Here is a 26,488-nt window from a genome sequence, read left to right on the forward strand (position 1 = left end):
ACCAAACCCTGCTATATTCCGGATGATTGCCACGGCGATGCGTGTGTTGGCCAAACAGTTTTCTCAAAACGGATTCTCTTTCAACTCATAATCAGGTAATTCAGAGAATCAGGTGGCTGTGATACAATGAGATAACATGACGAAAAAATTCCAGTGCAAGAAAAATTCCTTTAAAAATTGGTTACTTGTACTGGTTTCTTATGTGCAATGTTCCGTAATCCTGTATATACATATGGTGATGATGGCTGATCATTAAAAAAATATTTCATGTATATAAATTACAATGTACACATCATGTATTGAAAAATGATCAATATGTTCAAGTAACAAGTCAGGTGCGTTTGGAGTTAATGAACTATCGAGTTAGAAATAATTATTCTTTTTTCCTTTAATCAGACTTATGGGATGATGAATTGTTTGTTGCCGAATGCACCCAAAGGACCTCAAAGTGCAATTAGAATACAGCCTTTCAGGTTAAAGGAAACAAAGCGTTTAGTAGTCCACCCGGTGCCATTTTAACCTGCGTAATCACCGGATGATATTTGGGACAGCCATCCAACAAAATGGGTTTCGGACCAGCAAGGACTAGCTCGTTCGAGAATCAGGGTAATTACTATGAATCCTTATAAATGATTGGATTATGATTACGAAAATCGTCCTCTTTGAAGATTCGAATATGTTAGTTCGTCACTAACAGACCCCTGAAGGTCCGGGATAGAATAGGCCTTCAGCAACCTATGCTTGCCGTAAAGGCAACTACGCTACGTAACGGGATCGGGTGGTCAGGCTCGCTGACTTGGTTGACACGTCATCGGTTCCCAATTGCGCAGATCGATGCTCATGCTGTTGATCATTGGATTGTCTGGTCCAGACTCGATTATTTACAGACCACCGCCATATAGCTGGAACAGATGTGTCACTGTTCTGTCAGTAGGATCAGAGAGGCAGGGTAGGTTCCAGTGCCTCACTTTCATGTCGAGCATAATAAAGAAGTTGAAAGCCTCACTTTCTGTTAGTGGAGATTTAAAGGCAGGAACGGTTTTGATCGCTTCACGCCCCTGTTCACCCAACTCATTCATCCTGCAGTCCTTCTTCCAACTCTTCCAAAACTCTTTGAATTAAGTACAGATACTTTCTTTTTAGTTGACACAAAATTTATAATTGTTTTACACTTTTACGAGAAGCAATACAAAATGGTACAAGTATTAGGTGCCAGCATGATATGTACAACTTCATTGAACTCAACTAAGAGTGAAATGGATGTTTACCGTTAAAATGTAAACCGTGGAATGCATTCATTTGTATATCATAAATCAGCATAGATGGCACGTTGCTGTCAGGCACATGATTTTCTCGGACTGTGTAATAATGCCACGAATGATCATCTGAGTTAACATACTAGATAAGTCTTAATTAAAACTTAATTAAGACTAAAACGAAACGAAACAATGGGTCCATCCATGTATCATTTGTTAACTGAAATGCGCGTAGGAATTCCTGTTTAAATACATTCCAAGAAATCAAATGTTTCGAACTAGACGATTATACGGCTTAAAGTGACCTGGTTTGGAGATTTAGTTGATTTTGTATTATCATTCCCCTTTTGCCAGTGCATCGAAGGTATTTAATTATAATACCCTGCATATACGAGGATGATCCGGCTACATTGAAAGTACGTCATCTATTTCCATTGTTTTGCCGTTGTTGCAAGTGATACATTGACTTTTCGAATTGCACTCATCCAAGGGCTTAATGGCAGCATCTGTATCTCTCTCTGTCTCTCTGTCTGTTTCGTCCGCTGGCAACACATTCTTGCAGAAATGATGCGTCAGTATCGCACAAAATGCATGACTTAGTGCATTCGACGCAGATCGTAGACGATCTCTGCAATGAAAGATAGGAAATAATGGACATATCTCGTTTAACTTACTTTAATTACATTGGCGTTGGGGTAGCCGAATGATTAAAGCTCTCGCTCGCAGAGCTGAAGACCCGGGTTCGATTCTGTTCGATGTGTGAAACCGAAATTTCTGGTTCCCTGCAGCGATATTGCTGTAATAGTTTTAAAAGCGACGTAAAACCATACTCACTCACACACTACTTTCATTACATTTGGAACTGGGTATTCAGAATGCAGTGGCAAACAAGCACAGTTTCATGATACTGATTTTACATCCGACTCTGCTTTTAGAAAATATTTTCCTCTTTCACTCACTCACACACTGACTCACTCCAGATGTCTGTTCCTGATATTTATTAATCTCACCTGTGCCCATCAGCCAGAACATAGCTAATGGAGTCTAATCTTTGCTGGAAACAAATGAGGGTATGCTAGGGACCATTGTATTGTGGTCCTCTGCTTAGGCCCAGAATCTTCACGAAGACATTGTTGTACTGGAGATTGGAAGCCTGTTGGAGGCACGGTTACAGACAACCTTTTCCGGAACAGGGAGACAAGTATAGGGGACATACGCGTTACTTCCGGTACTAAGCTGGTTCCAGCCTCCATTTGCGCGCACCAACTTGCGATATGCGAGACGGGTCCCAACCTATTTCCGGTGTCAAGAGCATACGCAAAGATCAGTTCTGGTTCCAAATTACGTGACCGCCAAATATGAACCCACGTGAACAACCATGCTTGGCCGTCACAACTGTTGCCAGTCGTAGTAGTTGGCTAATTTTGGTGATGGTTAGATCGGAAATTTGTTTAATCCTGCAAGAGTTATCGGTTACTTACTGTCAGCTGACAATGACACCATTCGAAAAGGTTTGTCATCGGAAGTACTAGTGTCTCGTGAAGTGCTGTAACCAGCTTAGGGGCACTAAAATCTGATTCGTATTTGGGTCAGGACTTACAGAATCCACTCCATGGCAAAGAGAAGGCCGATACTGTCTGAAGGGATACCAAGAGCTGTGAGGTTGATCAAGACGGCCACTATGCTAGCACTGGGCACTGACGGGATGGCCACGGAAATGACGAGGGTCAACATCCTGGAACGATATAGTAACCTCCTTTTACACTGAAGCCCTGATAGTTACTGCAAAACAAATAATAATGAATGCTATTCCTTGACGAGGAATCGCCATTAAATGGGTACGCAGAGGTCTGTTGTACAGGTTGTCATAGTTCGTTCTTAGTATAGCCATGAACAGGATCATTCGGCCCATAAATCATCATGTAGATGAGCGTGAAGCGATCAAAACCGTTTCTACCCCCGACTGTTTTCTGACAGAAGGGTGAGGCTTTCAACTTGTTACTTTGTTTAACATAACACGGGAGGCATTAAAACCTACTCTGCTTCTCTGACCCTACTGGCAGAATGGTAATCTACTCTACTTCTGTATGGCCATTTGCAAAAGCGCGCGGCATTTAGAATATTTTTGTTCCGTGTATCTACTAACAATGGTTGTTGTTTAATGCCGACTCAGCAATATTCCAGCTGTTTGGTCTGTAAATAACAAAGTCCAGAAACTCCAATGATCAAGAGTTTGAGCATCGATCTACGTAATTGTGATACAAGGACAGGGTTCAACCTTTGTGTTCACATTGTTTTAGAATTCCCTAGGGGACAGACCAGGGCAAACCTAAACGGAGGCTGCACAGAAATGAAGATTATAACGGAAATTGTACGGAGTGCTTGCGGTTTCTGCAGCTACTGCACAGACATCATGCGGAGCTCGTGCGGAGTCCATGCGAAGCCTGAGCGAAGATCGAACGGTGAGCGTCTGTGAAGATAATCTGATACAGTTGTCCTCTCTAGAGGCCATGCCGTCTAATTCCAGTGTCTGAGCCCCACCATTCCCTTCCACGGAACTCACCATATAAGGAGAATCTTGGTGGCGTCCATGTCCACGTCGGTGAGCTGGCCAATGAAGATGCAGGCAGCGCTGATGTAGATGACACTGCCGTCCCTGTTGATGCTGGCAGCAAAGGGGACGACGAAACGCGCAATACGCTTGTCAACCTTGTTCTCCTTCCCTTCGAGAATGGTGAGCATCTCGGGAATGGCGATAGCCCTGAAACCGTTAGGCTACATACAAAAATGTGAAACAGTTCTCGGGCACCGGCGCGTCACTTTTATTTGTCACTTTAACATTTTTTTATCGCCATTAAAGTATATAATTTTGACTTTGCCGCGTCCCGATCATCCATTTGTCCACGATAAGAATTAGGTTCAGTAAGAACGAGTGTGACTGAATCTACAACTCATTAACACGTGCTAAACTTTCCCAACTGTATTTCTGAGAGAGAAAAAACGTGTGCTTCTCCCGTCATTTTTTTTTGTATGAAAATTTTTAAAAAGTCCTACCATCCTCGCCAGTTGTTAAAACAAAACTTTTAAAAAACTGTGCCGAGAAACATTTACTTTTTTTGTTGTGGTGGTGTTTATAGGGTCTTGTATGCATCTTGTTTGAAATGCTCATTGACCTGCACATTGGGGTATTGTCCATTGACTTGTAGGAGTGTAGGAGAATTCACCTGATTATGGGAATACTGACCTCTGACCCAAGTGTACGAGTATTTCCTATTCACATTGATCAGTTCATGGGCATATCAATTCATTACACGCAGACGTCAACACTTACATTCTATAAAAATTACAAAGCATAATTCAACCCATACATACGAACTCGCCGTGGCGAAGGTGACCATCCATGGTCTTCCAAGCGTAATGAGACGGCGATAGGGGTTAATCTTTGTAATAAGGAAGAACAGGATGGGATGTACGATGAGCTGATAGGCCGCTAACCCTGCACAGATCACTAACGCGAACATGCCCAGAGATCGGAAAGTACCGGACAGGTTCCCTGCTCTTGCTAGTGCTTCTGCTATAAGACTGGCCACTCCTATTGGTGTGAACCTTCAACACAAAACCAGTTAACGTTTTTTTCATTCGTTTTATCCACGAATCTGCTCCATTAACGAATGAGCAGTAATTACCTTTTGTGCAAAGTATCTACCGTTAAACCACTGAACGTCGACAATCAAAGCAATCACCGAAACAGTTATTAAAACGTAACCATTATATCAATCAATAAAACGCACGTTCTTTCATCCGAGTTCAACTAGAGTTCAATTAAACTACACAGTTTGATAGGTGTCACATTGTTATTGCTTGTGTACACTCTTAGAAAGAATAATTTATTAAACTCGCAAGGGATATAGTGATAATGTTGGTTTGTTGACTTAGTTTTCAAAACAAAATGCAGAGAGGACCAGTCATTATAACCAAACAAAACGCGATCGTTTCATGTGTAGCAAGTTTCATACGTATATTTCAATGAACAGCCTCTTTTTAAAGTCAGCCTGTGGGTTTCTTTTATGCTCGTCTCTCATTTATTGGTGACAATATTACATGAGCAAAACCTTCCAGCCTCTCTAATCGTAGTATCGTCAGCAAGACAAGAGTCAATGTGAAGCTATAAACTTAGAATCTTCTTAAATGTACATATGTACCATGTTATAAACATGGAATTCATCAATATTAAGGAAGTGTTTCATATGAGTTAAGATATTTTACAGTGGATATATAGTGGAGATCAAACTGTTCTAGAACGTTCCACTTCCGGACCAGTTAGTCTCCTCACCAGATGAGCCAGCGCAGAATTTTCATAATAATTTCACTGGTGGAGTGGAAGAAGATGAAGAAGGGTTTGCCGACATCTCCCGACGCGGTGGTCGCCATCCCGAATATCATGCAGCAGATGACCAGTCCTAGTGGGGGTGGGAAAGGGAGATTATACTCATGGGCAAAAGTAACTTGACAAGAATCTGTATCGAAACGTCGCACTCAGGAAACAAAGAAGTTATCCATAAAGATCGTTCTGTATTTTACTTCCCAACTTCTAAAATACCAGGTCAGTTTCCGTTGCTTTAAACATGTGAGTAATGGTACCCATAAGGGACAAATGTTTTTGCAGTGTCAGAGTGCACATGCACGTGTGTACAGATCTTTCCGTCAGGTTTTCAATATAGAATTGTTTAGAAAATCACCGTCCGGGTCTGGAAGCGCAGGGTTTGGCGAGTACAATTACTGAACGTAAGTTTCGTTGCACACAAAAATCGTGCCGAAAGAGGGTTTCCGGATAAGCGGGGTCCGAATATACGGGGTTCGACAGTATTGGGATTTTTTTGGGTCTATTTAGCTTCCCTTCGCAATTAGATTTCAGCAAGATTTTACATTTAAACAAAGAGATTATTTCTCAAAACTATGACACAATGAAATGACCCAGCAGATGATTTTCTTCCTGCGTAATCACGTTTAATGATCTCGTCCAACGTATTCTGCTTTTGAAAGAGTGCTGAGAATGTGTGCTTACTAGCGCTGGTATTGCCATATAACAAGCGATGCGAAACACCACGATACAAAACTTTAAGTCACGGTGCTATATTGCCAAAGTATTGTGGACTTAAGCTACGAATCCCGACGTAAGGGTGGCGATACGATACGTATCACGATATTAACATCTGTAAATCTAACACCAACTGTAAAACACCGTAACATCAAAACAAAACCATTTTAAAGTACTTCCTCAAATTCCGCCAACGTTGTTCTATGTTTATTCGGAAACGAGAAATACTGGGGCCCAACTAGGAAGGGAATTTCATGCCTCCTGACAAGTGAGCTGCAGTTCACCTATCCAACATGATGTAAGCTGTATTTGAATCAATAATCAAACTTATGATTAGTGAACAGATGTCAGGGACTATTAGAAAAAAATATTTTAATTATTACACACTCATGTGATGCATTAAAAACATATCGTTACATTTGACAAGATGAACTGTATCCAACATGATGTAAGCTGTATTTGAATCAATAATCAAACTTATGATTAGTGGACAGATGTCAGGGACTATTAGAAAAAAATATTTTAATTATTACACACTCATGTGATGCATTAAAAACATATCGTTACATTTGACAAGATGAACTGTATTCAGTATATACTATTCTGTATGTATAAGGATACATGAGTGTCAGTTTGGCATATTGCATCATGGCAAACGTACAAGTAGACATCGAGTATATTCCCAATTCTCAAGGTGGTGAAAACTTAGTGTATGAAGGGTACAAGTTCAGAGTTACGACTAGGAAAGCAGACCGAGTATACTGGAGGTGTTGTATTAGAGGTTGTACAGCAACACTGAATACCCATCATTGACTCATCACCAGAGCCCACAACCATCCTGCTAACCCACACAGGGTGGCCGTTGATAAGTTTCTTGGTGCCATGACACTCGGCAATATTCTAAGTTAAACGTCATTACCCATTTGAAGTTTCGTATCGTAGTATACGACAATGTTAAACTTTGCATCAATGAACTGCATCGGCGTCCCATGCATCGATACGTATCGATGAATCGCCAAATCACTAGTGCTTACAAGAATCCCTCCGAGTATCGACTGAGATGACTTCTTTCCCTGTGTCTACAAACCGGCAATACTAGTTTTGAAATTACAAAATGAGAAAACTAATGAACAAAACTATCAGTTTCTATGGTGACCCTGTTTTTGTTTCTGCAATAAAATTACCTAACACATTAGTGGATTCGGCAGAGCCAACTGTCTTCACGACATCGACAATGGTGTTGTTGATTATGCCGCCACTCTCGTTGACGGTTACGACCCTCTCTGTCACCAGGTATTTTGTCTGAGCCTGAAACATCGCAAGATGTTAAACATCATATGTTGAACTGCAAAAGATACGCATTTCTGTCAAGTTTTTCAACAAAAGACATACACGAACGCTAACTTTCATGAGATTTCATTTTTTTCGAAACTTGCGTTTCTTTTACTATTCAGCTTATTACTATACATGTCATGTTCCAATTAGATCGGAACATTTATACGAATACGTTGCTGGAATGATATCGTGTTTAACAATCGCCGAGATATTTTACACCATTTGTCAAAAAGAACCTAAAATACACGTTTTCATACCTTGCAACTGCTAGTTTAAAACATACTGCGCTGTAGGCATAATGACCAATGACAACATTGTTTTCATACATATATTATCACTCGCTCTTTCCAGCGTCCTTCGTGAATACTCGTTCCCCAGTGGATCCATGTAATGAGCGAAACCAACAAACCAGTCAGAATGTATACCAAAAGTAGAAGATACTCTCTCTCTCTCTCTCTCTCTCTCTCTCTCTCTCTCTCTCTCTCTCTCTCTCTCTCTCTCTCTCTCTCTCTCTCTCTCTCTCTCTCTCTCTCTCTCTCTCTCTCTCTCTCTCTCTCTCTCTCTCTCTCTCTCTCTCTGTATGTTTGTGTGTATCCATGCTAATGACATAAACATGGATCACACCAGCAAAGTGCCATTCAGCCCTCGAATTCCTGTAAGAAAGAAAATGGTTCTACGACTGACGCAATTTCCTAAAACAAAAACGTCCTTACAACATTCTACAACATCGGTTGCAGTAATACTCACCTGTTTAAAACAAGCTGTGACGACGTTGTCAGGGAACAGATTTCTGAAATTGAATACGAAAGGACAAATCACATCGAGCTTCCATGTCTCGCAGTTTTCGGAATTCTGAATCTCTCAGAAACAAAATTACCGCAAAATGAATGATTTCCACTTGCAACTGCACCAGCAGTATTCCATCTATTCTGCTTAAAAACTGTTTTGCATCCATTACGAGTTGTGGGCCCTTTGAAGCTGTTGGACATTAATGTTCTGGTAGTTACCTAATGAGATCAGCAAATATATCCTGTGTTTCCATAACCTGTGTGATGGTCTTCTTGCTGCCGGAAGTAAGATCCACGCCATTGCCTTGCAAAAAATAGTCACGTGTGCCGTCTGTCAAAGATCATATTGCTGGACCTTGATTAATTCTAAGCGTTTGATCATCGTATATATAATATGTAATGACCAAGAAAGCTGTATGGTATATACGTATACCAATAATTAGACAAGCAACTACTTCATTCTACACTTTGTTACTATTGGAATCAGTTTGCTTATCCATGAAGTAATGCGTATTTGGTTTTGAAGATATTATTTTTTACTTGAATGGTAGAAGTCAAAATACAAGCACAACATAGAACTGCCAAAGTGTTCGAAAAACAAACATGGAATGACACACGAATGAGAATGAAACATAACAAGAAGATGAAACATATGTGTCTTTATTTTCTTATGTCCAAAAGATTTTATCCATGTCGTCATACCCAGTTTAAGTAAGCTCAGGTTTTCTCGCTCTGTTTTTCATCATGAACACCAGGGAGAGACTTCAAATATTTCACCGATATCTGGAATCGAACCATGGTCGGTAGCCAGGGTTTTTACCTCTCAGCTATCCTGTCGGCCTTCTTACCTGGTTTGATGGCGACGATTAAGGCGATGGAGACGAGAGCAGGGATGGCGTTGGTGATGATGATGTAGAACAGAGAGATGAGACTCACTCTACCGTTACACTTGGGATCCAATGATGCTGTACCTGCAAAGTTGAGAAACCATCTTTGACATAATTATGTGTACCCGGTTGGTGGACCATATGATAAATACTGAACATGTATAGTAATATACAGCACAGCAAATGAAACACAAGTTTATAATGAACTCTCAAAAAAAGTAAGCGTTCATGTGTATGTCTTGTATTTAACATCACAAACAGTTGCGTTTCTTTTGCTGTCAGTATATTTCCTCTAAAAGGTATTGTCGGTAAGTAAGGAAATGAAATTATGATATTGTACTTTTATTCCACATTTGTGAAACTTTGTCTCAATCTTGATATGTACGCGTTGATTTTTTTATCCATTGTTATGTCAAACTCACTTTTTGCTGGTTTCAATCTCAGAACTTTCTCAATTGATACTCTTCCAGCACCACACCATGCTCATCGGTTTTAATGAAGTATCTCTATCTTATAATTTGTTTTCAAAAGTGCAAGTTAGTTGACCTTTACGCCGTTCTTAGCAATATTCCACCAATATTACGGCAAGGACACCAGGTGTCACACATTGCATTCATCAGGGGAACAAAACCCGGAACTTCGGTGTGACGAGAGAAGCTTGTCCCGCCATGCTACCTCACCGCTCCTTTTTAGAACAACGAACCTGCGATGACACTGCATATTATGAGTGGTAAAATCATCATCTTCAGCATCCTCATGTACATCTCGCCTGGTAATCCTGGCAACAGACGACGTTCACAGACTCACCTTTTTGGCGTCATCATAATATACACGCTATACAGTGGAAGCTGTCTAAACCGGCACTCATTGGGACTGAAGAAATAATCCTGTTTAGACATTTACCGGGTTGTAGAGCTGATGATAAATGTACAACCCACAGACAGGACTGAGATTTTATGCTGGTGTTGACAACTTGCCGGACTGGACAGATGCCAGTTTTGACAGCTTCCATTGTAGTACTTAACGAGGACTAAGCATACATGAATGAACAACACAACACATTATAATGTACTTAATATTAACGGTTAGATGTAAGCAAAAAAAATAAAAATTAAAACACAATTATCATTTATTCATGACATATAGTCAGGTTCATAATTATTGAGAATTTTTCTTCTTACTTTGAGCTATCCTAACACCTCAACTGATTCACTGATACTTAAAACTAAGTAATGGTATAAGGGAGGTAACTCATCTTGGCCTACTGAGTATAGTACAATTAGAGTTACCTCCCCTGAATTTGTAGCAGACGTCATTTTCCTCAGCACTGTCAACAATGTCTGCTGAAGATAAAAGAAGGTTGATTTTTGAGCTGTGTAATCAAGGAATTGATGACGTAAATACATTGGCAGAGAGAACAGGAACTCCTCTTTCTACTGTGTATAGGATTAGGAAGAATTTTAAAGAGGGAAAGGATTTTGGGCACCAGAAAGGAGCAGGGAGACCCAGAAAATTGGACTTCTCAGATCGCGTCTGGCTGGGAATTTTAGCGTCTAAAGAGCAAAGGGCAAGCATCTCCAACATCAGGTATGAAATGATAGAAAGGAGATCAACAGTTGTATCAAAATCTACAGTTAGAAGAAATATGATTGATCTTGGATGGGAGAAAAAGACTGGAATTCCTTCTCCTCTCATGAAACAATAACATAAAGAGAGGCGTGTTGAGTAGTGTTTGGCACATGAAAACTTTGACTGGGAAAATGTGATTTTTACTGATGAAAGCTCAATATGGGTATATCCCAATAATGTGAAAATAGGGACAAAGTCTGCGTCAGCACCGTTGTATCGACGACCTAAATACAGCCCAAAGTTTCATGTATGGGGAGGGATATCCTTATTAGGAACGACCCCGCTGTGTGTGTTTGAGGGAAATCTGAAAAGTCAACGCTACACTAACATATTAGATAATTTTCTCCTTCCAAGTGCACATGTGTTTTATGGAAATGACAGTGGTTTCAGGAGAAAAATGTGACTGCATTACCATTTCCTGCATATAGTCCTGACTTAAATCCCATTGAGAACATTTGGGGGATGATGAAGGAATGTGTGAATCAAAAGGGGTTGACAAAAATTGAAGACATGAAGAGAGAAGTGGTCCGATACTTGGACAGCATAACTCACGAGACACTAACCTCTCTGATAGGAAGTATGCCTACCCGTCTTAGACTGTGCCGTGAAGCTCAAGGAGACTTAATACAATATTAAATTGTTACCTACACAACATGAAAAGGTCAGTTCACTTTCACAATACATTCAATTTTATCTGATTTGTTCTCGTTTAATAATATGAAATGCTTTAGCTATTCTCAATAATTTTGAACCATACTGTATAACACACATTGCTGATTGTAAAAAACAAGTAAACAAACTTAAAAGCGTACAATCGGAAATCAAAGGTGTAATATTTTATTCTTGGGATTACTAGCGTCGAAACGAAGCACCCGGAATACCGAACCCAGTGAGAGTGGGTATGCGTGCACTTAAGTCTAACAAAGACTTTCAATGACTAGATGTTTGGCCGATAGGCTCAGGTGCGTGTGCGTGTGTGTACAGTTGTTGGGAGCGTGCGCGAACATTTTCATTCAGCATGTGCTATGTGGGCTGCGCAGCACAGCTGCTGGAACCAGTTTTCACCCCAGCTGTTTTTAAAGTGAATCCATTGAACTCCGATTTTGTGGGATTTTTGTCACCGCGTAATTGTTTAACTTTAGAAGCTGAATTTGCATTTTTGATAATTTCTTGTTTCTGTAAGTTCATCCAATTCTACAAGGTTGTGTTATGCGTTGCATGTAAGGTGTAACAGCGGTAAAATGTCATCAGGTCTTGTCGTCTTGAGTATGCCCCCTTTAGACTTGCAACACCCCTATGATCGTGGGTTTGAACTCCTGACTCACACTGATTATAGGTCCAGGTTTGTTGATCCAATTCATGCACGTGAGTTTAGCCAAAGTTGTATACGTCAATCGTAACTTGAACAGACTTACGACAATCGCAGCTGTACGATCGTTTTGTAAAATGGATCGTTAGCTGCATTTCTCTATCATTCAACGGACACGTCGTACTAAAATGGCATTACTTGACCCCCAACACTCGTTTGTTCTGTTTATGGAATGAATGTATGTCATACTCATTCATGTTCTTCTCACGTTGACCGTGAAGGTCCCGGGGTAGAATCGGTCTTCAGCAACCCATGCTTGCCACAAAAGGCGACTATGCTTGTGGTAAGAGGCGACTAATGGGATCGTATGGCTGACTTGGTTGACACGTGTCATCGGTCCTCAATTGCGCACGTCGATGCTCATGTTGTCGATCACTGGATTGTTTGGTCCAGATTCGATTATTTACAGACCATCGCCATATAGCTGAAATATTGCTGAGTGCGGCGTAAAACAAAACTCACTCACTCTTCTGACGTTATTGTGTTGTTGTGCATCTAAATAATCGTTTTCGCATATCTATGTACCTTGCTGAACGATTGCTGAATAAAACAATTTTTCTGAAGGATAACATGATTTACAACACATTGGAACCAGTGCAAAAAATAATCACCCTATTTCGGTATACAGTGGAAAATAGAGACAAATCATCCCTAGCCGTACGAGCTGAAATGATATAGCGATGGCTTGTTTTGCACACTTCTAATGTTTTTGTGAAACAAATCACACTCGCATGCTGTAATCACACATGTTAATGCGCCCTGTCCGCTCCCCACTCGCTGTACAGGTGAGATGGGATAGCCTAGTGGTTAAAGAAGAAGAAGAAGAAGAAGAAGAAGAAGAAGAAGAAGAAGAAATATTTTATATAAGTGTCACATGCTCATAAAATACGGGTATAACATATAAAATAAGACATTAAAATAGAGCATCCGGTCTAGTAGGCCTATGAGACACTAACAGGACATTAAAATACGTAAAGTTAAAATGATCGATATTAAAGGGCGATTATCGCAAAGGGCAGTGCTGGTGTCTACGTCTGAACATTTTTGTAATTGGGCAACTTAGCGCATTATAAATATCGTTATCGGTAATAAATGTGATGAACTGGTCTGCTGGGGTTGATTGGATGAAACGATTATGTTTGGAGATCTCAGTAACCCAATGTTCATATCTCAAATCGGAATACAGGGGGCAAGTTTTTAGGAAATGAACTTCGTCTTCAACTACGTTTAAATTACAACATTGACAGATTCTGTCTTCAAGGGGAACTTTGGGGTGGGCGAATCTACCAAGTTCAACTTGCAAGGGAAGAGTACCACATCTTAGTTTACTTAAATGGCTACGATTATATCGGTCTCTAATATTGTTTACATATGGTTCAACCTCTAGAGTACGTTTGATCAGACGGTACGTGCGGAGTTTATTGCCGTTTTGTTGTCCTTTATAGTCCCAAAGTTGGGTTAACCAGTCCCAGTGGTCTAATAATAATAAATGGTCAATCGATAGCCGAAATTCTGTATCCGAGATATTAGATATGTCCGATTTAGGCAACTGCCAAGCTTGAACACAACGCGTAATTTTATTGAACCACGATTTATCAAAGCGCTGAGACCAAATATTGATAGTATTACTGATTCTGCCTTGGTTAACAAGTTGGAGTTTACGCCAAAATCTTAGAATTTCTATTCGTTGTTTGGTCAGCGTCGATGACCAGCCCATTTCGCCTCTTACCGCTAGGTTTGGGGGTTTGTTACCAACCGGAGATAAAAACGACAAGCCCGGTTTTGAACAGCGTTAATACAGGAAAACTCACGAGTGCCCCATATGGCGGCGCCGTATGATAAAATCGGCTGAACGAGGTTTTCATATAAGGTGTTATAGACATCACATGCTCGTCCACCAAAAGCCTTGAACTTACAAATGATGATACCGGGTGCACGACTAGCCCATTTCGCGAGTTCCGATGCAGTACACTGTAGATCTAAATGTTCCTGAAACCACAGGCCAAGATATTTATACGCGGGGCTATATTCAACCGTATTGCCGTAGAAGTTGAAATGATACTCAGATCTAGGGAAAACTTTTAGGTCTAAAATGAACTACCTTGGTTTTCTTAATGTTAACGGAAAGACGCCAGCGCGAACACCAACTTGACACACAGTTTAGCAGTCGCTGTAAACTCTCCTCATTCGGGGATATCAGAGCGATGTCGTCTGCATATAATAAACAACTGAACATGGAGCCGTCAGTCGCGACACCGAGTCTCTGAGCATTAATTTCATCCACGAGATTATATATATATATATAATCAGGCGTAGCTGGAAATTTCGCAAAACAAACTGACTCACTCATTTACTGTACAAATAAACAATTCAGTTTCACTGGAGTGACATTGAGTAAATAGTTCCCCAAGCACATAAACATGACATGAGGGCCTTGACTATCCGTGACCTGAAAACGAGCGAAATGTGTATACATGTATATAGTTCACGAGATAATAAGTTCATTTACAAAACATACAAAAGTAAATATGATATTATAGGCATAGGAGTGAAACGTTTCATTACCTTGTCTATATAAATAGCTAGGAATTCAACAATACTATCATGGTATCTTGATTTAGAGTTGACATGAGTACAGTCGTTTCCACATACAAAACACTAAATTATGTGCATTTTTTATCTTGTATATCCGGATGGCTGAGCAGCCGTATGTTTACACACGCGATTACCGAGGGCCTCGCGTGCCCTAACATGAAAAACGTCGGTAGTCTTTGAGGCGTGAGAAGATTGTCTACCCCTGAGTAGCAAGGTGATACTGAGTAATTTTGAGGCGTATCAATTTGTAGGTCACTATAATTACTCTGAGAAACATTTGTCAGTCGATCAAAATGGCAAGTCAACCAAACAAATGTAAACGCCATGCCATTTCAGCGAGGGGAAAGAGAGAAAATTGTAGATACAAGGAACAGTATCCCTCAGCAAGCCTAGAAACCCTTACTTAACATTTTGGCACAGAATTTGGTCACACCATTGGCAAGTCAACAATCAGCGACATTCTAAAAGACAAATCAGAGTGGCTAGAAATTCCCGAAAGCTAATCGGAGTTACCACGTGCTCGCAATGCTAAACATTAAAAGATGGATGAAGCAGTTTATCTTTGTATTTCTGATGTGAACAGTCGAAATTTGATGAAATGTTAATTGAAAAAGCACGTGCTTTTGGCGATGGCATGGGTATCACAGACTTTGCTTATTCTAGAGGTTGGTTAACACAGTTTAAGTCTAGACATTGTGTATCAAGCAGAAAATATGAAGGTGAAGCGGCCAGTGCTGACAAAGAATCTGTGTTTAAGGGTCGAGATGATTTCTTCAAGCGAGCATTACTGCATGAACAGGTATGAGACATTTTATGTATGCACTAATATTTATTTATGTGTAATTAATAAAGATTACGTCTGATGCCTACTATGTTCGTTTCTTTGTACGTTTCTTTGTACATATGGCTCGTGGTTCAGATATCCCAAAATTCGCTTATCCGGATAATAATTTCAATTAAAACACAAATGTTGGGATAAACGGGGCACGATTTTATATCAACCTTATAAGTAGTGGACCTTGAATAGAATGTATAAAGTAAATAGATTTTGATAACATTTACATACCAACATAAAAGGATATAACTTTTGAACAAAGTTATCTTTACATGCAAATTATAATCTATTTGATCTGGATTGATATATCGGTTTCCGTTTGGAGGCGGTGTGAAAACATCTGAATTTAACGATTGCCGATCTGAATTTTGAAACATGTATATGTAAAATTCAACATCAAATGCTACTATAAAGCAAGAACAAAGTGAAGATTTAGGTCTATTTACGAGCGATGCGTGTCATTCTTGTTTTTATTTTGCTCTTAACATACAAACAAATTCTGATATGAATTTATTAACATTATATAGTCAGTTATTATAGCGTCATTCCCACGCGTTCAACTGAAGAAGTAAACGTCTGAAGTTAGCATCACTTCGGCCTCACCACTACATTAAGTTGAATACTTTTAAATGACCATTTGTCTCTTCCAAGAGGCACTACATCTACATCAGCAAATATATCAACGATAGGTATTGGGAAGTCTCATGTCCAAGTATCAGACTGTGTCAGGAACCTGGGAGTCCTTTTTGACAGGGATCTTTCAATAGAGCATCATGTTAGTATGATCTGCAAAACAAGCTATTTTCATCTGACAAATACTGGCAGCATCAGACATCTCCTCACCACTAACGCCGCTCACATGTTGGTGAGAAACCCAGTCCTACAGAAACTGTACTACTGTAATAGCCTGCTAGTCATCTCATGGAAACAGTTCTCCAGGCTACAGAGGATACAGAAGATGGCGGCAAGGACTGTGTTCAGGACGAAGAAATCCACGCACATAACACCTGTGCTCACCAGTTTACACTGGCTCCCTGTGCAAGCACGTGTGCAGGTCAAGCTATTGGTACATACCCATGCTACTACGTATCAGCCCCATCATGTCTCACACAAGTGTATAAAACGTCGAGAGTCCTTCGTTCTACAGACCAGCATCTCTTCCACATCCCAAAATTTGAAACGATTTGGTAAAAGATCTTTCAAATATAATGTCGCAGTTATATGGAACATGAGTGAGTGAGTTTAGTTTTACGCCGCACTCAGCAATATTACAGCTATATGGCGGCGGTCTGTAAATAATCCAGTCTGGACCAGACAATCCAGTGATCAACAACATGAGCATCGATCTGCGCAATTGGGAACCGATGACATGCGTCAACCAAGTCGGCGAGCCTGACCACCCGATCCCGTTAGTCGCCTCTTACGACAAGCACAGTCGCCTTTTATGGCAAGCATGGGTTGCTGAAGGCCTATTCTACCCCGGGACCTTCACGGGTCGTTCTATGGAACAAACTTCAAACTAAACTGAAAGAACTCGAAACACTCTCGCTTTTCAAATCTCAGTTAAAACATGTCTCTTTCGACAGTTCCACCTGAAGCTATGGGCATACATTTAGTGTGCGCCATAGATATTGGACTCATCACCGTCACTCACTCACTCCAGCCACTTTCAATTAAATTACACTCATGTTAGCCCCATTCGCTCTTCACTCACTGATGAAACATGAAATACTGTTCATTCGTGCACTAAGGAATTACTACCCTGGCCTTGATCTGTGCAATACAAAAAAACCCAAACTTAAATCACCTATCGCCAGTGCTGACATAACCTGATCTGACACATGTGTGAGCATTGATATACCACAGCTATATATCAATACAACTTGGCTCTTTTATCACTGGTAGTACTCGTGAAGTGTATCTAGGTCAATGAGCTGTAAAGCAAGTGTTCGCCTACTTTCATAACATATTAAACGCCAAGAATTTCAACAGGGATAATGGTATAATGCACCTACAAACACTACACTACACTACACCACACCACACCACACCACACCACACCACACCACACCACACCACACCACACCACACCACACCAACACTACACTACACTTCACTACACTACACTACACTACACTACACTACACTACACTACACTACACTACACTACACTACACTACACTACACTACACTACACTACACTACACTACACTACACTACATTTGGCTACACTAGGTTACACCACACTTCACAACACTAAGCAAAAGTACAGTTTTACTACACCACAAGCCATGTCGTGCCAAGCCACACATTAAGAGGTGAAATGTCTATTTGTAGTTTGTTGTAAATGAAAAACAAAGGCTTAACCTAAACACGTCATCAAAAGTTTTTTTGATATTTTAATCGTATTGGAAAAGAAACACAATCTTTTTTCAGTTTATAATATTCAACTGGCCAAGAGCAATAATGCTTGCACACATTAAGTATTACCGGTATTGCCCAACATATGAAATATTCTAGGGGGTCGGATATGGTGTGTTGGCTGTCTGATGTCGGGGCTTCGATTATATTTATGATGATGGAAATATTCGCATCTGAATCACTTCAATTATATTTGCTAATAACATATCTGTATAACCATTGGAAATAATGAGTTCAAATACAACCCCTGTGATCATAAACGTGTTGGTGAGTGTGCCTATACGTTCAGCTTTGTGCATTCAATTTTACATTATCATGTCTGTGAGTCTTTGTTCAATTAAAATTTAATATCAATTTAATTCCATGCTTTGATGAAGACTAGGTTACGAAAGACAATATACATATATAAGAAACTTTAAACGTGTATGGCAAAGTGGATCCCCATGCAATACGCTACCAAATACCAAGTACGTCACTGACATGGTTGATGCACGCTGGCAATATCAATGCTTTGGATTATAATACCATAGAAAAAGTAAAGGCTAGTCTATGAAAATTCAAATGTCCCACTTTTACGGGGAGAATGGAATTTAAAATAAAATACGTATCAGCATGATCGATCAGCCATATTTTTGTTGTTGTTTGATCGAGTCACCAATGCTCGTACTAACACATCGTCGATGAAGAGAAAATCGCGGATATTGTTTGAAAAATACGTAAGTGCAGTCAACAGTTTCAGTCATAATGCCAAGTGTCGATAAAATCACGTCACACATACGTTTCACCCATAAAATCAACTGTGTAAGTCAATGCCATCTTCCTTACACGAATCCCTGAATTCTTAGTATACTTCAAAATAAGATGACAAATTGTCTTTGTCACCAATACCAAGAGTGTCAGTGAAATCTAACGAAATATACAGTATACATAAGAAACTACACTGGGAAAGGACCATTTGTTTGAAATGTAAACGAAGCTTATCTCAGATTTCACACTGTGTATCCGCTCGCCTACATTTATTGCATATACATGTTCATTAGTTTAGACCGTGCATAGGCAAGGTGTTGTGCCAAGTGATAGGTAAATAAAATACAAGTATTCCAATGATTTCTTAGATTCATCACAACATATATAAACTGACGGGCAAAAGAAACTTCCCCTGGTGCAATTTGGCAGCTTTAAGAAACCAACAAGAACGAAGTGAAATATGAATGTTGTAATCTGTTAAGCAATGACATTGGCACATGTTCAGTACAAAAAAGAATCAGCTTTAACAGAAACTTTGACTTATTTTGGTTGACATGGGTCTAACTCTTGTCCACCACTGCACCCTCAGATGACGATGTCTGTCATTCTGCAACGTTCCTCGGTACGGTCAGTACCATGGGCACGTAGTCTTCTTGTTACTGTCCGTCGACTGACTGGGTGACCAAGAGCCGTTGCCGCTGACTACGTCACTGCCAGCAAGCGGTTTCTCAGGTGCAATAGCCTCAGATGGTTATCTCCCTGCGCAGTTGTCACCCTTGGTCTGCCTGTCCTGAGTTTGTCCGAGGTCTGGCCAGTCTGTCGATAACACCGACGAAGGTTCCTGACGGTAACGACAGTACAGTGGCACGTTCTTGCAACGTCACCCGTAGTGACGCCCATCTGCAACATTCTGATGATAATCCCTTTCTCGCTCTTCTGGCGTTAACACTGGCATTGTTAAGTGTTTTTCTTTTGAAGTGCGATCTGCTCGGCACTGTGGGGTGGTTTTATACCGTACATGCACGTGCCTTGTACCCTTACATGCACAAGACGTGCATGTTGTTGTTTTTCGTCCAAAGTGGTAAAGAGTTGCGTTTGGGCGGTGTTGTACGTAAACAATTTTGTAATACATATTTGACATTCTCAAAATTATGTATATGACGAGGTTATTCATGAATGAAAATACATACGATCAATCTGTCCTGCTGCTTACATTTTCAGCTCTTGTCCTTCTCTCGTATTTTACAAATTATTTTTACGTGATTAATTTTATTACTATTTTTAGTATTTGAGACTAGACAGTAGACCAGTCTAAAATCACGTGGCACCAATTACGTCATAATCAAAGGACGGTAACTCTGGCCTGTTTACCTCGGCTAAAAAGGCATCATGATGGCATAACATTTCAGCACTTATTTTGGAGGTTACACTTTCATTGTAAGAAACAATGAGCGAATATTTTCAAACCTTGATATTAACTAATCAAAATATTTCACTCTATTTCACATTGAATATTTAGTTTTCATGTATACTTCCCATTTAATGAAAGACAGGAAACAGCCAGTCGATATACCCGATAAGCACCCATCGCTGCTGCTGATGTCATTGTAAGAATCTAGTTGAGCAGATTTTGGATCATCCCGCGGGGTGGTTGATGCGGGGTGGTTTATCATACTTCAAACTAATATTGTATAGCGCTATTATCCAGCTCAAAGGCGCTTTGTTTTTCACATCAATTCCTGGACGTGAAGCTTAACGTCATGTCGTATTTTCAATGTCAACTCATTGGGGGATCATAAGACTCGTGCAGCCATCAGGTGCACCGACTTAATGAGGCTTTACTATCCTTACGATGTACCTGTCCACAGCTACCTTTCCTATCCTTACGATGTACCTGTCCACATCTACATTTCCTATCCTTACGATGTACCTGTCCACAGCTACCTTTCCTATCCTTACGAGGTACCCGTCCACAGCTAGGTGGACTTTGCCCAAGAATACTGCACGTTGCTGTACCCGCAACTAGTTGTTGAGGCATTCATGCGATCACCATCTGGCCATTTATCAACGGATTCGTGAGATCGTTTAAGTGCACAGGGCTGTGTACTGTACACTAGGGGCTGTGATGACACCGACAGAGTCTGCACACAAAGTTGACTCCAAGGTTTCTACGCCTGGTCACAGGTGGGTTCGATCCCGGCACCACAGGCTTGCTGCAGGTAACTTTTCAACATGAGGAGTACGTACGCCTTTTTTGTTCAATATTTGAGTACTAGGAAAAGTTAAGAGTACTGAATGGAATTTAATCGCGTGTAAGTGATCTCGTGTTTCGTTTCATATTGCTACTCTTGTGTAAACAGGTCAATAAATAATAAAACTAATATTTATTTCAGATAAATATGTTCGTAAGTGATTCTATGACCATTCACAAGTGTTGTGCTGCGTATCGGTTACGTTTTCTGATTTTTTTCACCGAGTATCGTGCATGCTTTTTATCCGTACATACGCCGATGCGGTCCTTATCTGGAGCCATGAGCTAACAATGTCAATGGACAGTATTTTATATTGCTAGTGCATGTTTGTTGGTTAACCCCGGTGATTGACATCATACGCATCAATCTAAGCAACTAGGATACGATGACATGTTTTCCACATGAGTTTCAACAAATGTGGTATGTGTGTACCTTAGAATCCACCGCAAAAGGATGAATTCGTCAAAACCATTCTAACAAAATCATTGAATTCCAATAATTTTCTCTTAAAACTTGCAAGATAGTTAATTATTTCATGAAAACAATAACGACAACTTACCGATCCATATAAGGGCATCTTGTGATGGATTCGCAAGACGAACACAGTATCCTAAAACAAAACCGACGGTCACCCCAACGAACGTGAGGATGACAAGAAGATTCCTTCTGATTATTCTAGAACACCACCCTGGCAGCCTTGTGTTTTGCGCCATATCCACGGTCAGGTCTGTCCACAACCGAGGGAATCCAGAGTATTGAAACGAGAAAAGATCACACCTCGAAGTACATAGTTTGCATTACATCACACGATTTGAACTCTTACGAGAAACACGCATCTGGTACGAGACAGGTTCACAGTCAGTCCGGACACACATGTGTTGAGTGAACAATGCTCTAGGTCACGTGATACTAGCGCTTGTGATAGGCCATATGAACAGGGAAATTGCACCTGTTCATGCATACCTGAATGAATAAGAGAGGCATGTTAAATTCGAATGAACTGTTTTGGAATGGCATATATCCAGGTGCCTCTGATCTGTAAGTTTTCACAGCGTTTAATTTCTCGTGACATATAGACATATGTCTAGATTTGAATCGATATTAAAGAGTTACTTATGACAATAATTTTTTCCGAAAATATCCCCTCTGTTCCGACAGTTCGGGGTAATTGCTGAACTATATTCACACCTTTTAGTCAAGAACAAAATATAGTTGCAAGCAGTGAAGGGACCCCAAATCAGTTGTAAGATTGAATTTTGTTGGTTGGTTGGTTAACGTCGCACTCACCAGTATTCCATCTATATAGGCGGTATGTAGATACTCGAGCCTGGTTCAAACAATCTAGTGATCAACAGCATGGGTATCCGTCTACTCAAATAGGATACGATGACATGTGTCAACGAGCCTGACAACCCGAACCTCGTAAACCAAGAATGGGCTACTGATGATCAGTTCTAAATCGGACCCGTATTAATACTTTCTGTCTGGAAGTTAATTCTAGTTTCAGGAAACAGATATGTTACCAGTTTCATTGTGTTATAGAGACACCATTTGTTATAGAGCACCATTTGTCATAGAGACACCATTTGTTACAGAGACACCATTTGTTAAAGAGACACCATTTGTTATAGAGACACCATTTTCATGACAGAGCCTGCCACATTACAGTTAATGTAGAACCAGGGCGTCGTATCACAAAGCTCTCGTAAGCCTAAGGCCTCGTAACTTTTTCGTAGCATTCCTACGTCCTATGTTACAGTATAGCAGGTACGAATGCTACGAGAAAAGTAACAAGATCTTAGGCTTACGAGAGTTTTGTGAAACAGGGCCCAGTATCTGATAGTTCCAGCCAAGTTTACAATAAAATAAACCGCGCTCTCTTTTTCATTATGTCTCATTTCCCATTTCAAGGACACATATTTTGCTTACTATTAAACCTAAAATCATATGCTCCTATGATGCTTAAGTATTTATTATGTCAGTTTTCGGAAGATGAAACTGTAGAAAGTGCGGATATTTCAAATACTGACTACAGAGGTAGTGAAGTGAGCATTTTAGCACATATAATGAGGCTTTGCTGAAAAATTATGAGACAAGTCATTCCTTGTGTATGGTAAATCAGTTTTCATCAGTTCCCTTCAGTTTTCATCTTCAACCCATACATCAGCTGGAAAGGAACGTTATTGCATTTTCGCATACCTTTTCCGGCCTTCAAGGGATAACTTCACTTGAATTCAAGTAGGAAATACTGAATCGCGGATACACATGGGAATAGCTGAAGCACGGCTTAGGAAGTTAATATAAAAGTTCGGTAAGTCCTCAATAATATCGAAATATGAAGCTTTGCAACCTATCGGGCTTACACAAAAATGGCTTGATACGCATCTGATGCATGCCAAACCATGTGGTGGACTGAGACCCAAATGCCAATCGTATTTCATTCGTCTTCGTGCATAACGCCCCTCACAGTATTTGGAAACAGGTAACATGCGTGAACTACAAAACTGTTCACAACTATCACGTATTGTGAAACACGAGAGAGTGGGTATTTGTCCCAGTTTGAATATACTTTATAATAGTTAAAGTATTTCTTTCCCAGAATTCTGTGTTTGCCCCAATGTGAGTAGGGTACACAGAGTGTGGTGTATGTTTCTGCAGCACCAGACTTATTCCGCGATTATTTTCATAGACGGTTGTTTCCATCAATCAGGTTCGTAGAAACACTTCAGTTGTTGTTTCATATTTGCATATAATAAGTAATACAGTGTGCGTTTGGGCGGTGTTGTACGTAAACAATTTTGTAATACATATTTGACATTCTCAAAATTATGTATATGACGAGGTTATTCATGAATGAAAATACATACGATCAATCTGTCCTGCTGCTTACATTTTCAGCTCTTGTCCTTCTCTCGTATTTTACAAATTATTTTTACGTGATTAATTTTATTACTATTTTTAGTATTTGAGACTAGACAGTAGACCAGTCTAAAATCACGTGGCACCAATTACGTCATAATCAAAGGACGGTAACTCTGGCCTGTTTACCTCGGCTAAAAAGGCATCATGATGGCATAACATTTCAGCACTTATTTTGGAGGTTACACTTTCATTGTAAGAAACAATGAGCGAATATTTTCAAACCTTGATATTAACTAATCAAAATATTTCACTCTATTTCACATTGAATATTTAGTTTTCATGTATACTTCCCATTTAATGAAAGACAGGAAACAGCCAGTCGATATACCCGATAAGCACCCATCGCTGCTGCTGATGTCATTGTAAGAATCTAGTTGAGCAGATTTTGGATCATCCCGCGGGGTGGTTGATGCGGGGTGGTTTATCATACTTCAAACTAATATTGTATAGCGCTATTATCCAGCTCAAAGGCGCTTTGTTTTTCACATCAATTCCTGGACGTGAAGCTTAACGTCATGTCGTATTTTCAATGTCAACTCATTGGGGGATCATAAGACTCGTGCAGCCATCAGGTGCACCGACTTAATGAGGCTTTACTATCCTTACGATGTACCTGTCCACAGCTACCTTTCCTATCCTTACGATGTACCTGTCCACATCTACATTTCCTATCCTTACGATGTACCTGTCCACAGCTACCTTTCCTATCCTTACGAGGTACCCGTCCACAGCTAGGTGGACTTTGCCCAAGAATACTGCACGTTGCTGTACCCGCAACTAGTTGTTGAGGCATTCATGCGATCACCATCTGGCCATTTATCAACGGATTCGTGAGATCGTTTAAGTGCACAGGGCTGTGTACTGTACACTAGGGGCTGTGATGACACCGACAGAGTCTGCACACAAAGTTGACTCCAAGGTTTCTACGCCTGGTCACAGGTGGGTTCGATCCCGGCACCACAGGCTTGCTGCAGGTAACTTTTCAACATGAGGAGTACGTACGCCTTTTTTGTTCAATATTTGAGTACTAGGAAAAGTTAAGAGTACTGAATGGAATTTAATCGCGTGTAAGTGATCTCGTGTTTCGTTTCATATTGCTACTCTTGTGTAAACAGGTCAATAAATAATAAAACTAATATTTATTTCAGATAAATATGTTCGTAAGTGATTCTATGACCATTCACAAGTGTTGTGCTGCGTATCGGTTACGTTTTCTGATTTTTTTCACCGAGTATCGTGCATGCTTTTTATCCGTACATACGCCGATGCGGTCCTTATCTGGAGCCATGAGCTAACAATGTCAATGGACAGTATTTTATATTGCTAGTGCATGTTTGTTTGTTAACCCCGGTGATTGACATCATACGCATCAATCTAAGCAACTAGGATACGATGACATGTTTTCCACATGAGTTTCAACAAATGTGGTATGTGTGTACCTTAGAATCCACCGCAAAAGGATGAATTCGTCAAAACCATTCTAACAAAATCATTGAATTCCAATAATTTTCTCTTAAAACTTGCAAGATAGTTAATTATTTCATGAAAACAATAACGACAACTTACCGATCCATATAAGGGCATCTTGTGATGGATTCGCAAGACGAACACAGTATCCTAAAACAAAACCGACGGTCACCCCAACGAACGTGAGGATGACAAGAAGATTCCTTCTGATTATTCTAGAACACCACCCTGGCAGCCTTGTGTTTTGCGCCATATCCACGGTCAGGTCTGTCCACAACCGAGGGAATCCAGAGTATTGAAACGAGAAAAGATCACACCTCGAAGTACATAGTTTGCATTACATCACACGATTTGAACTCTTACGAGAAACACGCATCTGGTACGAGACAGGTTCACAGTCAGTCCGGACACACATGTGTTGAGTGAACAATGCTCTAGGTCACGTGATACTAGCGCTTGTGATAGGCCATATGAACAGGGAAATTGCACCTGTTCATGCATACCTGAATGAATAAGAGAGGCATGTTAAATTCGAATGAACTGTTTTGGAATGGCATATATCCAGGTGCCTCTGATCTGTAAGTTTTCACAGCGTTTAATTTCTCGTGACATATAGACATATGTCTAGATTTGAATCGATATTAAAGAGTTACTTATGACAATAATTTTTTCCGAAAATATCCCCTCTGTTCCGACAGTTCGGGGTAATTGCTGAACTATATTCACACCTTTTAGTCAAGAACAAAATATAGTTGCAAGCAGTGAAGGGACCCCAAATCAGTTGTAAGATTGAATTTTGTTGGTTGGTTGGTTAACGTCGCACTCACCAGTATTCCATCTATATAGGCGGTATGTAGATACTCGAGCCTGGTTCAAACAATCTAGTG

General features: G+C 40.2%; 1 protein-coding gene across 1 annotated transcript; it reads right to left on the minus strand.

Annotated features, from left to right (window-relative positions):
* Positions 1-1,132: 1,132 nt before the first annotated feature.
* Positions 1,133-26,032, minus strand: LOC137261522 (excitatory amino acid transporter-like). Its single transcript, XM_067799281.1, has 11 exons — positions 25,701-26,032; positions 10,068-10,142; positions 9,326-9,448; positions 8,697-8,781; positions 8,437-8,479; positions 7,539-7,662; positions 5,590-5,716; positions 4,629-4,862; positions 3,820-4,017; positions 2,857-2,991; positions 1,133-1,884 (listed from the first exon to the last, which is right to left on the minus strand). Exons 1-11 carry the CDS (start codon positions 25,852-25,854, stop codon positions 1,662-1,664), a joined length of 1,521 nt encoding a protein of 506 aa, XP_067655382.1. The 5' UTR covers positions 25,855-26,032; the 3' UTR covers positions 1,133-1,661.
* Positions 26,033-26,488: the final 456 nt, after the last annotated feature.

Source organism: Haliotis asinina, chromosome 14, assembly GCF_037392515.1.
Source record: "Haliotis asinina isolate JCU_RB_2024 chromosome 14, JCU_Hal_asi_v2, whole genome shotgun sequence".
NCBI classification, from domain to species: domain Eukaryota; kingdom Metazoa; phylum Mollusca; class Gastropoda; order Lepetellida; family Haliotidae; genus Haliotis; species Haliotis asinina.